Genomic DNA, 15,381 nt, shown 5'->3' with positions numbered 1-15,381 from the left:
AAAAATTTGCTCGAAATGCAATACAACAGGATTCATTTGGTGAATTTCAACCAGGTGAAGCTAGATCTGCCACTTGAGGAGTTTTGGGTAAAATATGTTTACAGACTAAGGTGTTTTCATCTTAATTGTAAAATTCATATATATTTTGTAGAGTTACTCCTCTGAATATGTTGTTTGTTCAGAAGATTACCTTTTGTGGAATAATAATACAGAACTATAAAGTGACATTTTCAAATTTCTTGTCAACTTTAAAAATTTTTTAACTCAAAAATTCGACGGGCCGCTGGATGAACGACTGCCGTAGTGCCCAACTGTGAGCCCTGGCAAGTTTTCTGGGGAAATCCTTAAAATGAATCATTTTCTAATCAGTCAAGTTGATGATTATTCCAATAATCAATTGATCTTCACTCGTCGTGTTGAAGGCAATTAATCGCTCCAGTCTTATTTTCTCCCATTTAATGCGAAACACCAGTCTGTCCTCCACTTACTGTTTCTTCCTTGAACTTCTCCATGCTGTGAGCCGGCATGCACGTCGGAGTGAGCAGGCCCATGGCGGCGACGCCGTTCTGGTCCAGCAAGACGCTGAGTCGTCCGTTGATGTTGAGGCTGGGGGTCAACACCTGGGAGCAGTGGCTCCTAACGCTGCCCGTCCTCTTCTTCCAGGGCGTTGCGGTCGAACCGGCGCGACTCCTGAAGACGTCCCCGTGGACGCTGTACTCGTCGTCTGCGAAGTCAGCCTCCGAGTTGTTGCGAGGGCGGAAGGAGCTGAAGATGCTGTTCTGGCTGGCTCTCCTGGTGCTGAGGGGGTGAGAGGAGAGCGTGGCCAGCAGAGGGTGGACAGGCAGAGGGGACAGAGGAGGCTACAGAGAGAGACAAACAGGAGGACGTCATCGGCTAATGTAGGGTACAACCTCAACAACTGGGTGAAGCTTGTTTGCTGTACCACAAGTTCATCCACTGGCTCCAGCCTCTCCTCAGCGGCTTCGGCTGCCGTCTCCTCTGAAAGAGTCCTGTGAGATCTTCTTCTTCTACTGCTGCTGCGGCGTATACTTCCTGCTTTTAGACAGAATGGCGATAACTCCGGCGACACAATGGAGTCCGTCTCCTGTGCTTGTCTTTTGGCTGCCAACTTCAAACAGACAGAAATTATGCGACAGAGTAATTTATAATCTACAGCACACATATATACAAGCGAATATCCTTGTACTTCTATTCAACTGAAGGCTGTTTATTGACTTCTACTCCTTTTAGTAGTTGCATTTACTCATTTCTAGTCTATTCCTAATCCTAACCTTAATCAAAACTTACTCACGCCTTCCAAACTTTACCCTTAACCCAAGTACAGCAGATCTTCTTAGGGGGCCTTGGCTTCGGGCCCATATGGAGCAGACAGTCCTCACAGTACAGTATTTTTTGGAAAGGTCCTTACATCATATCAAAGCCAAGGCCACACACACACAAGGAGAATCTTGCACCTACTCTTTGCTCTCGTCTGAGATGCTCCATGGCCAGTTGGAACTCCCTCTCTTTCTGCCAGGCCTCAGCAATGGTGGCCTGGTTCTGCTCCTCGTAGGCCATGGCCACCACGGCCAGGATCAGGTTCACCAGGTAGAAGGAGCCAAGGAAGATCACCAGCACAAAGAAAACCATGTAGGTTTTCCCTGCTGAGCGCAGAGTCTGAGGGAAATTCACATGGGAAAGTTGCACGGTTATGCTCATAGGATAAGAGATAATCCCTACTTGTACCGACAATAAATGCTGCCCAGTTTCATTGTTTTTTTTGTTTTTTTTCAAATAAAGATTGTGGCATTTGGACCCTACGAGTCAATATGTTGGGGAATCATCTTGCGCCACAATTATAGTCGCATATCTTTCAGGATATGTCTCTACCAGTTTTGCAAGGATCGTCTTTGTTCAGTCTTCTTGACAATACATTCAAGCTCACTGAAATTGGACGACATATTTCAGATACTCAATTCGCTTTTTTACCCCCTGATGTTCTAAAGCACCAACATCCTTTGATCAAATCCATTCCCGAAAATGACCAGTAAACTTTCAACATGACTTACGTATGAATTAAAAGCCACTGTACCTGGTGAAAGAGCTCCTCCCAATAGTCTTGGGTCATGAGTCGGAAAAGTGCCAGAAAAGCCCAACCGAAGGTATCAAAACTGGTGTAGTCGTAGTTTGGATTTCTTCCCACTTTGAGGCAATCAAATCCATCCGGGCACTTCCTGTGACAGATATGAAATCAAGAAGAAGAAGACAGATCATTAAGTGACAGGACCGAAACATTAGAAGCAAGCAGGATAAATACAGCTCTGTTGGCACTCAGGTTAAAAACACTTCCCTTATCTACATGTTGTTCTTCATTTTTGATACAGTGAGTGGATGCAGCTCCATTAGCACCATTTTTTCACCCCAACCGAACACAGCACTTGAAACCTGTTTCAGGCCGAAGCTCTAAAATAAACCCGAGTTAAAGAGATTACACTCGGCCAGATGGATATCAAATAACAGCCTCAAAAAACGTCTGGCTCCGTGCCTCCATCCCTGATCTTCATTGTTAGCGCAGTGGCGTTACAGCAGATATTTAAGTCCTGCAGCAGAGAACAAGCTGCACTTCCATGTCAATGTGAACGGGGAATAATTTCATAATGGCTGGCCAACATCTGGGCGGCACAGCACGGCTGTGAGAACAGATGCAGGTCTCACCGGGCTGCTAAGCGGGAATTTTGACCAACGTCAAGGGCGCCGATGTCTGTGTGAGGCTGGAAACGTCTTGCTGTACCAGATGCTTTGTTCAACCGAGTCTCCTGTTTATTCCAATAGTCGTATTTGATCCATGTATTTTGGCTGCGTCAAATGGGTGAATTTCGCCACACTGCACACACTGCAACGGAAACACGAGTCGTGTCATAAACAAGCAGATGTTGCTGCTGGTGGAAACGACAAAGACGCCAGGAAGAATGGATGATGGAGCGGCGGTGGGGTTTTTAATGACGTATCCCGTGATCGTGCGATTTTAGTAGAAAAAAAAAGATGATGACTTGTGCGTGAATGGATGGCTCTTTTTTTTTTTTTTAGTTTGTTTTCAGTTTGCATTTCAAAACAACAAAATAAACTCTGACGATCTTTGGTGTGGCTGCCATGCACGCTTTTCTATTTGTATTCCAGGAGATCAGCTCAGAGTTCATGTAATTTAATGAGCAGCAGAAGAAAATTTGCATTTTTTTTCTGAGGACAGCTTAAGTGCTGGGTTTCCACAAAAGGGGCAAAAGTTCAAAATGTGAGTTCAATCAGTAATAAACCTGATTTCCCAAAGGGCATCGAGACGCAAGAGGTCAAGAAAAGGCCTAACCACGATAGAAGGACTGATGAAAAACATCCTCAACTCTAAAGGCAAACAATATACAACAAACTTAGTGACCAGGCTGAAAGTAGCATTTCAATTAGCACAAGTCCTGTGAGTCTGAGCGCTCAGCGGCGCCTGCTTCTGCGCATGTGTGTGGCAGTGTGTGTCATCATAACGTATCTGGAGCTTTAATTTGGAAATCTACTCAGGGATTACTTGCTGGAATACACTCAAAAGATTAAGCATCCTCTGTGTTTCACGTCCTCCGTCCTGACCTGCTTAGTATCTTGCCTGTCTCCACAGTCCGCCGCGCAAAGTTCCAGCAGAAACGGCGCATAAGTTAAAAGCCTGCCACATAATTTGCAAACAAACACATAAGCTACCTTGCAGCCCTTTTGACCTATAATCTGTCATCCATGTTCTGGGTCATCTCATTTGGAAGCCGTGTGGTGGCAACGAAATGCAAAAACACAACATCACTTTTGACGATAAGGCAACGGTAAAATCAAAGTGAGACAACGAAACTAGTTGACCAAAAGGTAAACAATCACCATGACTGGTAAAAAAAAACCCCAAACATTTAGCTTTTTAGCTTGAATGTCCACTTTGAGCTCACTAACCTACTACTTAAAAGACTTGATGACATCACTTCCACCCAAAGTTCCCTCCTCTCTTTTCACTCTGACTTCAACAGAAATTACTGGATCAGATTTTCCTCCTCGAGGAGATTAAGTTCCTGTGTTTTTTTGGGAGGCTGCCGTCCGAGTGGGATTAAAAACGGCAGGGTGGCCGCTCTCTGATGCAGGATGACTCTGCGACGCTTATCAATATATGTATTGATATATATATGTATTGATAAGCGTCACGGCGAGGGCTGTGGTGCCACGGACACTGCGGATTTGCAGTGCAAACGAGACAAAAGTGCTCGGTATAAATTTGTGTTTTTTGCAGTGTATACTCAGAAAAAGACAGAAACATAGAACTTATCCACATATAAAATAAGTGCTCAATAGTGCTTTTTGTGGCAGGCGTGAAGGAGAGCCAAACATCCAGAGACATTCAATCATTTCCACAAAAAACCCTCATTTGTATCTTTGCATCAACATGACACTGCAAAAACCCAACACCTTTTACTGCTTTCAATGCAAACACAGTGGCTGCAAAACAAAACCAATCCTAAAAGTTCAAAAGAGACGAACCTGGCTGTCACTAATTTTTCCAAAGCACTATCATCCTGGTTTTCATTGGAACACCCAGTGAAGGGAGACTGTTGTGGTCAGAGGTTTTCACAATCCAACTCAATTAGCTCAACAATGCTTCAGACTGGGATCAGGGTGAAGATTTGCTGCCTTGTTCTTGTTTCGAAGCATTTGGACTTACAACTTTAGTTAGGCTGTTTTCACACCTGCTAACCTGAGGACCAAAGCTGTAACAAATGTAACAACACTGCATTGTGTCAAACTACTGAAAAACCTGTTCACTCCTTCGCCTGTGGTGGCGCTGCACCAAGAACTGCTGAAGGAGTCAAAATGAAGACATTCTTCGAGAAATGTAAAAAAAAGTGGAGTGACGTCAGATTTGAGTGATTGTGGGATTTCTCTTTTGTCTTTGGTAAAAGACTGGCGGGTTTGTTTTGGTTGCGTTTACCCAGAACACCCTGCATTACAAGTCGCTTCCTGCTTTTGGAGCGGTCTCCGGTCCGCTTGGCCTCCGCTTGGTGTGAATTCGAACTGTGCCAGAGTTCACTTCAACCGAAATTGAATTTGCCCTTCGACTGGGAGCAGTCATCCGTTCAAAGGAAAAAAATAAAATAATTCCATGTTTGCATTTAGATTGATTAAATTAACCTGAACGACAGGGTAAGGAACAACTGAAATCCACTATGTAACGTAAAATGTTGCTTTTGGCTCTTAATAAGTAGGATCTTCCCTGAACATTGAGAAAACATCATTTTAAAGTGCTCTGATCAATTCCAGTTATCCTAATTTTATTTAGTTGGCTTTCTGGGGGATTAAGTATGTAATGGCAGCTCTTCTTCAGCTGCCAACTCAGAGTTTCTTTGTAAAGGCAGCGATGACGTGATTATCCGCACAATATGTGGCTCCTCTCATGAACGCCTGTCCCTCTGATGAGATCACAGCCCTGTGCATTAAGCCCCACAGTCACTGTAATGTTAAACCCAACAGGAAATGAACTGCTGTGGTGTTTTCCTGCCAATGTGAAAAACGGCCTCCGAGCTTCTGTGTCCTATTGTACAGAGCGGCGGCATGCAGGGGATCAGAAGCCATTACGGCAGTAAACATTTCAACATTATGTAACGACCCACGGATTATTAATAAGCGCAGATTCACTTACCCTGCATCGCTTCCATATCCACATATTAAAGCATCCTTCTGCCCTTCAACTTTGTAGAAATTATCTAAGGGAGGAGGAGTGACAGTTCAGTGGGAGCAGAGCAGTGTGCATGTGTGAAGTGCTTGCAGACTGCAGGCAATAGCTGCATTTCCATTAACCATAGAATTGCATGAATTGAAATAAAAAAAAAAAAAAACAGAAAAGAAATCTGTTTAGTGGAACCATGTCAATTTTGAAAAAAAAGTCAAGTTTCGCCAAAAAGTTTTCTTGCATTAGAATGAGGTGGTTTTTTTGGCCATATCATATCGAGACAGGTGTATTTCACAAAACTGCAGTGAAAACATTTTTTGTGTCTCGTATTTGAGGCGAAAATAGCTGGATTATCAACAGTCTACTGGCAAAAAACAAACAAACACAAAGGTAGTAGGAAGATGATGGTTTGTTTTTGGTTTTGTTTTGGGGTTGTTGTTTTTTTTGGAGTATACGATGCTGAATCCACCAGAACAGTTCATAAAAAGACTGCGTTTTCCCCAAAACAACGCATGCGTGGCTGCTTCCGAGGAGACGCTGTCTGACATGTTGCTGGGGAACGCCACTGCGGTCATAAACGTGTGTACATTTTGTGTCACTTTGACACGCGCACAGCATGCAAACGGCGTATGAAGTATGTGATGTATGTCCCTGTCCACTCTGATGAGTCAGGATCATCACCTCGAGACGTGACTCAGACTCCCAGGATGTGACGTTGTCCAGAAGAGACATTAACAAAGTCAACTGATTTACACGTTTTTGATGTGATGTCATCATGGCTTATTTTAACGCGTAAACATCACGTACTTTACTCGTTGTTTGCCTGTTGTGCACGCATCAAAGTAAAGCGAGATGTTCCTACATTTATGACCTCAGTGGTGTTCCGTATGACTACATCTCTGGTCACTGTTTGCATCAGTCGTTGCCATAATTTTGTTTGTTTGTTTGTTTGTTTGTTTTTTTGTCATCAGAGAGATTTGCGCACATTTGTAATGGAAACGCAGCTACGGTTCGTTTGAGGCTGACCCTCGTGGGTGAGAAAGTCGTCCGGCGAGCTCCAGCTCCGGTTGTTGCAGACGAAGGTGGTGTTGGGGGTGTACGAGGAGTTGATGCAGTGATCGAGGTTCCGGACGCACTTTTGCCGCAGGAGACCCATGAAGAGCTGCAGGCCGATGAGGGCGAACACGCTGAGGCAGAAGACGGTCAGGATCATCACGTCGGCCAGCTTCCTCACGGACTGGATCAGAGCGCCCACAATGGTCTTCAGACCTGGATGGAGGAGGAAACACAGAAAAATAAAAAAATAAAAAATAGACGCTGAAAATTTAACAGCAACATCATTGTAGTTTATTTAGCCTGTCTTAGTGAAACAAATGTGTTCTTTTGTTCAGTCATACTTTCACACATTTGTATGTGTCAGAGATCCAAACTAAGCCTTTACATCTACTCATTTAAAAGCTAAATATTTAGTGTTTAGTTATTTTAAATTAAATATTTAGTTGGGAGCTAAATATTTCTTTTTCAATCTGGATATTTAACTTGTGAAATAAATATTTAGTTCACAAGCTAAATGCACAACTTAACTAAATGTTAAGGTCAGTCTTAGAGTTAAACTAAATATTTCTCTTCCCAACTAAATATTTAGTTCTGAATGAAATATTTGAGACTGAGGTAAATATTTAGTTTTTGAACTGAAAAGTTAGTTTGAAATCTAAACACTTAGCTGTCAGACAAAATATTTCGTGTGGAACTCTGACTTTTATGAATGAACAACATGACGAAAATGTGACTTTTTTTAAAAAAAGGAAACACTCTCATTTATATTTCTATAACTTGTTAGACCCAAATTTTGCTGGTTGTTTTCTAACTGTGTGACTTTACAGACGAAGAAGCCGGACAGCGACGGCTGCCTCACCTGGAATGACTGAGATGGTTTTCAGGGCTCTCAGGACTCTGAAGGTTCTTAACGCAGAGACATTCCCAAGGTCGACAAATTCGGTGACATACCTGGAATTTGGTACAAAGAGAGGAGGGATGAGGGAGAGCTTAGACCACGACGGTTTGCTACAACGCAAACGGACGAAACAGTCGGCTGATCTCGGGGAGTTTAGCCAAATCAAGCAGACTGTTTTGAAACAGCCACTCACGCCATGATGATGACGATGAAGTCCAGCCAGTTCCACGGGTCTCTCAGGAAGGTGAACGGCACTAAGCAGAACCCTCTCGCGAAAATCTTGATCGCTGACTCGAAAGTGTAGATGCCAGTGAAGGTGTACCTGGGGACCGTTAGAAAGGATGAACACACACACGTATGGGCCACTGGACGCACATTGACCCCTGCTTTATGATGAACTCCAACAGGCACATTTTCTGGAGAAATGTAACAACAGTGAAATGACTCAGCAAGCAAACTGAGAGCAAGATAAGAAAAACATGCTAAAAGAATTTGAAGCCAAAATGAAGTGACAACGTGGGACATTGAATTCAGCAGTGCATTAATAAAGTGAAAGTGTTTCACTTTATTAAGTGATAAAAGTTTGACAACAAACTATCAATATTGGCAATCACCAAAAAGTACAAGTGTCACTTCACTTTTTTCAAGAGGTGATAGATGATCATCTGGTTACAAACAACACTTTGCACGTTTCACTTTCAAATCCACTGGTTTTCTCTGTTCCCAAACAGTAGGATTGTTGCTGAAAGAAGATGAATTAATAAGAAATTAAAACTTTTAGCCTCAGGTTTTGCCAAAGATCTGGGAATGAGGACATTTCTAGCATTTCTTGTTTTTTTTTTTTTTTGTATGCATTGTATAATATTTACAAATGATCTACTTTCATCCAATTCCTTGGGAAGAAATCAAACGTTTTCTCTCAAAATGAGTTTCATGTCATCGTTGAAGCGGCAACAAAATCGAACGTTTCCGCCGAGCCTTTCACGGCATGCACAGCAGCAAAGTCCTCGAAACACATTCAAAGCTCTTCTCATCCCACGGCATGCCCACGTTGTGTTCAGAGAACCGTCAACACGACATGCGCCACACCTACGTATACTCACGTCTCTGGTAATTCTGCAGAAGTCTCTGACAAATCAACAGACCCCCGGCAACTCTGCATTAGCAACGTTTGGGATGAACAAACCAAACAAAAACAGGTAAAGCGGAGGGAGATGAAGCTTTACTTACTCCAGGTATTTGGTCCATGTTGGCGGATCGGACATGGCCATGAAGAAACAGTTGGTCAGGATGGTGAACATTATGAAATAGCTAAACAACGTGGAAATGGTTCAGGAAAACGTGGCGTGTCAGAGAAATACATAATATAGTATTTGTTTTTCTAAAATAAGCTGGAGGTGAACCAGAACATGGAATCATACAGTCACTGTAGAGTTATAAATTATCATTGAAACTACCAGGCAATGTTTTTCCTTTTATTTGTTTTTTTTTTTTTTTTTTTGATCAACGGGACAAAGGTTTAGGCTTCCGAATACAAATGCGTTGCACAGTTTTCTGATTGTCTTATTTTTTTTCAGGAGATTGTATAATTATTTGGACCCTGATGTTCGTTCTTCAGATGGAAGTCAATTAAAATTCAGCCAGTGAAATTTGAGGTTGAAAACATAACATGTGAGAGTTTTCCAGAGATGTAAATACTGGACCACTGTCATTATGACTAAAGTCATAGGGATGTCTGTGGTCTACAATACATTTTGAAAGAAAAAAAACTATTTGTTAGATAGAGGAGGGGCTCCCAAACACATTCCAAACCAAAAACAGCAAAGTCAACACACACAGACACCAACGAGTCATTCAAAAAGGATATGCATGGACTAGGATTTTTATGGCAATCGATCTGATGAAGTGAAATGGACTTAGTATGTAAAGTGCAGACGTGGCGCTGAATCTGAAGATGGCTTTCCCCTTGTTAAGTACTATAAAAGTCTGCAAAGAGAAGCAAAAGACAAACACCAATGTTAAGACAAGGGGGGGGAATCCCATTTTCAAACATTGCAACATAGTGAATCTCTCGTGTCATGTTGTGGAGCGAGGCTACGCATCATCCGGCAGCAGCTGTTTAGCTGTTTCCTTTCACCGAGAGGGAGCAGCAGCACAGTGTTGACTCAATCGCTCTGTCTGCCATCTGTGCTAACTTCCACCACGGGCAGTCATCGGGGCAAGTTGAGATAATGGAGGCAACTCCAAAGCGGACGGCATGTTTCCCCAACAGATGTGGCATTTATTTAAATATTTCCTGGCCTTTGGATAATCCTCCCATCCAGCAGCGCATCAAATGCCAAAACAAAGAGACCCTGAGAATGGCTGCCATGTCCTGTTTTCATCTCTCCATTAATGGGCGGCAGCCTGATCCTCCGGCTCAGCAAATCAAAACTTGCTAATCCTATTTCAGAATCCACCAGAGATCTAAAGCGACGTGGAGAGGCTGTCTTAGTCACGGCGAGCCGCAGAGAAGAAGTTATTTGAAGGATGGCTAACATTTCCTCCCAAAAGGGAGGTTTCTATTGATTTTGCCAGTAGTGGATACTAACCCTAACCCTAACCCTGACACTAAGACAGTAACTCCAAATGCATTTCAAAATGATTATTATTTATCAACTCATGTGGAATATGTAAAAAGAGGGACATTTTGTCTGGGTTATATCAACAGTTTCATGCTGATTATATTGTTTTTTGTGTGTTGTTGAATTGTTGATGTGCTTCATTTGAATTGACAAATGTTTTTCTCTTTTTATTTTGTTTGTTTTTTCTTGGTTTGAGATGTGTGAAAAATCACACAATAAATTCATATTTTATGACAAAATTTGCTTTTTGCTCTGAATTTGGAAACAACTACATGTAATAAAATAGGAAAAAAACAAAACAAAACAAAACAAAAAAGCCCTAAACCATAGATATCTTTGTTTAACTCAGAGAATAAAACTGGGGAGACACAAAGGTACATTTTCCCAATCGGTACTCGTGATTGGAAAAGTGGAAGAACGTTCACGTTTGGGTGTGGGTCTTCCGTCGTCCGTGTCTGAAGCAGTTATGAAAACACCGAATCGACTGGAATTGTGATGAATCGCACTGAGAGCAAATAAATAAGAAAATTCCAAATTCTCTTACGCTGCTGTAGCCAAAGAGTTTCATTGTCAAAAAAAAAAGAAGAAAAAAATAAGTAAAATACGTAAATAAAAAATTTAAAAATTAAGAAATCTCTATTTGGTGACCTGTGATTGGTTGATGGGCATCAGACCAAACGTGGCCTATGACAAATTTCAAGCAGCAGCAATTTTCCTGGTAAAACAGAGACTGACGTCTGAATTGCAGAAGCAGCTCCAAATTAAAGAACTATGAATCAAAAGAGGATTTGTTTGAAAAGAGGTCAAGGCTAAGCTGTTTCGCCGACGGGGAAAATGTTCTCAGAAAGAAAGACAAGCGTCGTTGCCTTCACTTTGAGAAGGACAATCACAAATTTTTCACCTTCTGGTTCTTGTAGTAGAAGGGGTCAATGTCCTCCAGGGGAACGCCGACGAGCTCTGGAGGGACATCGCCGTAGATGCGCGGCAGCTGCTTGCCCGCCTCCAGGTCGGCGCGGGGTTTGGCCGCCTCGGCGTTCTTCTGAGCCTCGGTGCAATCCTTGGAGCTCTTGGCCTGCTCCTCCGCCACCCGCCGCTCCAGGGCAGCCAGGGATTCGCGAGTGAACCGCCGCAAGCCGTCAGGACCCGTTGGTAACAGCATGGCTGCCATCTTTTCATCCTGATCGTCCTGTACTAGAGTTGACTTATTCTGAGGGAGACAGAGAAAAGGTCGGAGAGATTTTCCAAGGTGTGCTTTGCGGGGAGAGGATGCGTGTTGTGCGGTAGCCCGGTTGGTAGCACCATTTACAGAAGAAGGTTGTGGGTTTGAATCCCATTTGAGTCTCTCTGCCTGGCTTTGCATGTTTTCCCTGTGCGTATATCCTCTGACAGTCCAAAAACATGAGGTTTGTCAGGTTAAATTTTCTCTCTGAAGTGTGTGTGTGCATGGTTGTATGCCCTGTGTGTCTCTGGTGACCTGCTCAGGCTGCACCCCACCTCTCTTGTCTACACCTCACTGTAGACAATGGGAGGTTCAGTCAGTAGTTGGATAAATTAGAAAGATGTCAACCTGCTTTGATTCTTTTGCTACACTAAAGGTTGAGCTGCAAGATGCCTTACAGGTCAACAGAACTAGTTTGGTTCTGGGATTGTATTTTCTCAGCTGTAGGTCACACAGGTTTTCATAGTTTTGCTGGTCCTGTGACTCATAGTCAGGTGCAACTTACATATGTTTGTTTTTCCTCTTCATGACTCACTTCTTGTGTTAAATGTTAATTCATACTGACAGATATGAACCAAGGATCAAACATCACCATCTCCCTCATGGTGGGCTAATGACCAGACATGGAGAGACGACTCCACTGTTGGGTTCTAACTCAACTGTGTCTCAGCTTCATATGACGTCATAAAGTTATTCCCTCATCAAAAACAGACCTGGAGTGTCGCCTTGATTCTTTCATGTGTGTCCGAGAAATCCTTGACTCTCCCATAGCCAACCATTTAGCGTCTGGGTGGACCGAGGGCCGCCTTCGAGGTGCAGCTCGTCCTAGGAGATGCAGTTTCCAAGCTTCCGCCTCACAGAACAGTCCCCCCTGCTCTATTCTGCTCCTTCAGACTAGCCAGCAGCAATTAGCAAACACCCGGTGGGACTGCGCATCTGCGCAAACGTTGCTAAGGGCTAATAATGGAACATAGTATTTTTCTAACATAGTTATTTGATTGCAGCATTAACTACCCGAAAAACACATAATTCTGCCCCTATAGAATGGGATGCTGGAAGAGGCAAGAGTTGCGTCTCCACACAGTTGTAGTTGCTGAAAAAAAATGAATAAAAATGTCCTTATGTGTTTGCCTTTTTCATGTTATGGCTTCATGCAACGCAACTGCCTCTCCATCACCCCGGATTTAAACCGCATGCGTCTCCGCTTCTCTTTGCTGGCGAAATACTCAACGGGAAATGTGAAAGTTGAAAAAGCAGGTCAACCTGCAACTGGAACGAATCGCCAACGCGGTCTCTCTCTCGTTCAACATTTCCTAAATAAATGTGACCTTTTGCTCCACTTCCACTTATGAATGACATATTTTTTGAGTGATGCCCGGGAGCCACTTATACTCCAGAAAATACGGTACCGGTGCAGCCCCAACAGCTTAAAATCTGCACGTCTTGTTCCTGAAAGTGGAACATGTGTTCAGTTGTCCTGAGAAGCCAGGTTTCTGGCTCTAAGACAGCTTGGATGTTTTACGGTTATGAGGAAAAGCCACAATGTAATCTAAAAAAAAACAAACAAAAAAAAACAAACAAACAAACAAAAACAAAAAAAAAAACAATATGAAAGTGCTCTCCACTACTACAAATTTGCTCCAGAATCTGAGCCACGGACAGTGTGATATTTTAATAACTGGGAAAGCTTTCCAAAGAGAGGATTACATTTCCGTGTTCCCCGGTTTGACACAGAAAAACCCATTGTATCCTTTTCATGCGGCCTAAGCTCCAGGTCTTCCATCTCCTGCTCTCTCCTGAAACACATTGATCCCTTCACACGTTCAGCCAGACGCCGGCTATCTGCCTTCCGCTGATCTGCTTAGTTGGCCCAGGTTGATACCAGACCGGCTCATCTCGTGCAGTGGCATTGCTGTCGCGACGCACATTCTCGATGTCACCAAGTCGATAAAACACCGTCGACCTAATGTTTTCTCTGTCGTGGTGGTATGGCGTCATGTCACGACCGAAGGGGGGGGTTTTGTTTTTTGCTTCGTAAAAGTAAAGCGACGCATTATTAGAATCCAATCTATGCAACGTACAGTTAAAGTGTATAATTAATCTACTTTGAAATGCACAGAGAGCAGTCCTGCCAGAGCGCACAGCTGACTTGCAGGAGGACGTGTACAGTATTAAACTCAGCAGTGTTTTAGTTGAGTGAAATTTAATTCCCATAACAGCCAGATGTGATATGGTCATCATCGCTTCGAATAATTAATATAATTAGATTCAAAGTGGATCAGAGCACACGATAGGAGCAACTGTTCGAGGAAGTTATGAGTGCAACTCAATCCTTTTATTTCACTCAGAATCACAAGACTGAACAATTTTGTTTATGGTATCAGGTTGGGTAAATTACCTGAAATTTGGACGATCCAATTTTATTTTTAGTGACCAAATTTGACAAAACCACCTTGATAACCTTCTATTTTATAGAAGATACGCTCTACCATTATTTAATGCTATCTTTTTAGTTTAAGTATTTTTATGTATTTATTATTATTTCTTTTTTTTTTTTTTTTTACCTTTTGCATTATTCTATTTTTCATTCCGCTCTTTGACATCTTTTTCTGGGAAATCAAGAGTTGTAGCAATTGTTTCATTCATCACAAAACACACGTCTGCTTATCTTTGCTCCTCAAATATTGAAATTAACATCATGATATCGCGACTGTGATTTTTGTGAAATTTACTTTCATGGAAATGAGTAAATATAAAATAATAATAATAATTTTTAAAAAAGACTAGAAATGATTAAGCTCATTTATATTTATGTATGTAGTTCAATTACTTCAACAAGCTTACCCGAGGCAGGAAAAATAAATGTCATGTTGTTTTAAAAACTGCTGCAGCAATGGTATTTATTTTCCAGTTTCATTTCATTTTAATTTGTGCAAAAGTTTCAAATATAGCATTTGAAACTATATTTGGGCTGTTTGGTTGGTCTCAGTAGCTCCGAGGCTGCTCAGAGTGCTTTGGCTTTACGCACTCTTACTGCTTTTTTCCCACAAATGAACATCTGTGAGCTCAAAGAGTAGAAGATGAATCTGTCAGCTTCAGGTTCATCTCACCCCATTTCTTGTGCAGTTTTGAACTTAACTTGACCTGTTTGCATGTGTGATGTTTTTTTAATCATTATGATGTGTTGCTGTTGTTTGATCTTTTTTTTTTCCTTATATCCGATAAAATCACAGTCCTGTGCCTCATGAAGGCTGAAGATGAGGCAAGGCAGAGGAACTCTTCTGCTAGAAATCCCTCTGAGAGTTGATGTCTTCTGTCTCTGGCAGAAGACATCTGCCCCCTTCCTCTGCCTCCAGCCGGCTGGGCCAATCACAGAGCTGCTCTCAGGTCGGACGCGCAGCTGTGCAGTGGCGCACCGCTCAGGTACTTCGATAAACAAACAAGATCTCTGCTGCTGCCGTTAACATTAATATTATTTTGTGGTTATATAAAGATCTGGATGTTTCATTTTCCTCCAGTCTCCGGCGTAAACGGTTACCTTTGTGAATGTCTGGAGGTGTCTACATCGACACCGGATTGCTTTTAACTTACTCTTCCGGGCATTCGGTAACTATTGAAGGCGGGAATTTAACAGCAGTCAGCTTTATTTGACTGTTAAAGCTGAGAATCAACATTTTAAAATTGATGTTAGGGCATCGTTGTGCAGTGGCGTCCCCAAAGGAGGCCATTGGTAAGCCATAATCATCAAAATGTGAAGAAAAGGCCCAGGCTTATGATCTTTCTGTGTGTGATTCATCAATATAAAATATTGAACATTTTCAAAATATTCAAATTTGTCTAGCTT

The 15,381-nt window shown here is 42.4% G+C and overlaps 1 protein-coding gene across 2 annotated transcripts in view; it reads right to left on the bottom strand.

Annotated features, from left to right (window-relative positions):
• The window catches only part of LOC129362288 (sodium channel protein type 4 subunit alpha B-like), a 38,464-nt gene that overhangs the window by 18,594 nt on the left and 4,489 nt on the right, over window positions 1–15,381 (bottom strand). Inside the window, exons 2-12 of one of the 2 annotated variants that reach the window (XM_055033739.1) lie at window positions 11,220–11,525; window positions 9,562–9,680; window positions 8,925–9,014; window positions 7,888–8,016; window positions 7,656–7,747; window positions 6,767–7,009; window positions 5,711–5,774; window positions 2,093–2,234; window positions 1,480–1,677; window positions 944–1,129; window positions 489–860 (exon numbers count right to left, since the gene is read on the bottom strand). In XM_055033739.1, the coding sequence (XP_054889714.1) occupies window positions 489–860; window positions 944–1,129; window positions 1,480–1,677; window positions 2,093–2,234; window positions 5,711–5,774; window positions 6,767–7,009; window positions 7,656–7,747; window positions 7,888–8,016; window positions 8,925–9,014; window positions 9,562–9,680; window positions 11,220–11,486 (1,902 nt within the window). In that variant the 5' untranslated portion in view covers window positions 11,487–11,525. Of the gene's footprint in view, window positions 1–488; window positions 861–943; window positions 1,130–1,479; window positions 1,678–2,092; window positions 2,235–5,710; window positions 5,775–6,766; window positions 7,010–7,655; window positions 7,748–7,887; window positions 8,017–8,924; window positions 9,160–9,561; window positions 9,681–11,219; window positions 11,526–15,381 lie in introns of those variants that run through there. The other variant, XM_055033738.1, reaches the window with a different exon arrangement.

Source organism: Poeciliopsis prolifica, unplaced genomic scaffold, assembly GCF_027474105.1.
Source record: "Poeciliopsis prolifica strain line A6 unplaced genomic scaffold, Auburn_PproV2 SCAFFOLD008, whole genome shotgun sequence".
NCBI lineage: Eukaryota > Metazoa > Chordata > Actinopteri > Cyprinodontiformes > Poeciliidae > Poeciliopsis > Poeciliopsis prolifica.
Note: the sequence above shows the minus strand (reverse complement) of the source record. Positions and strands in the feature narration are given on the sequence as shown.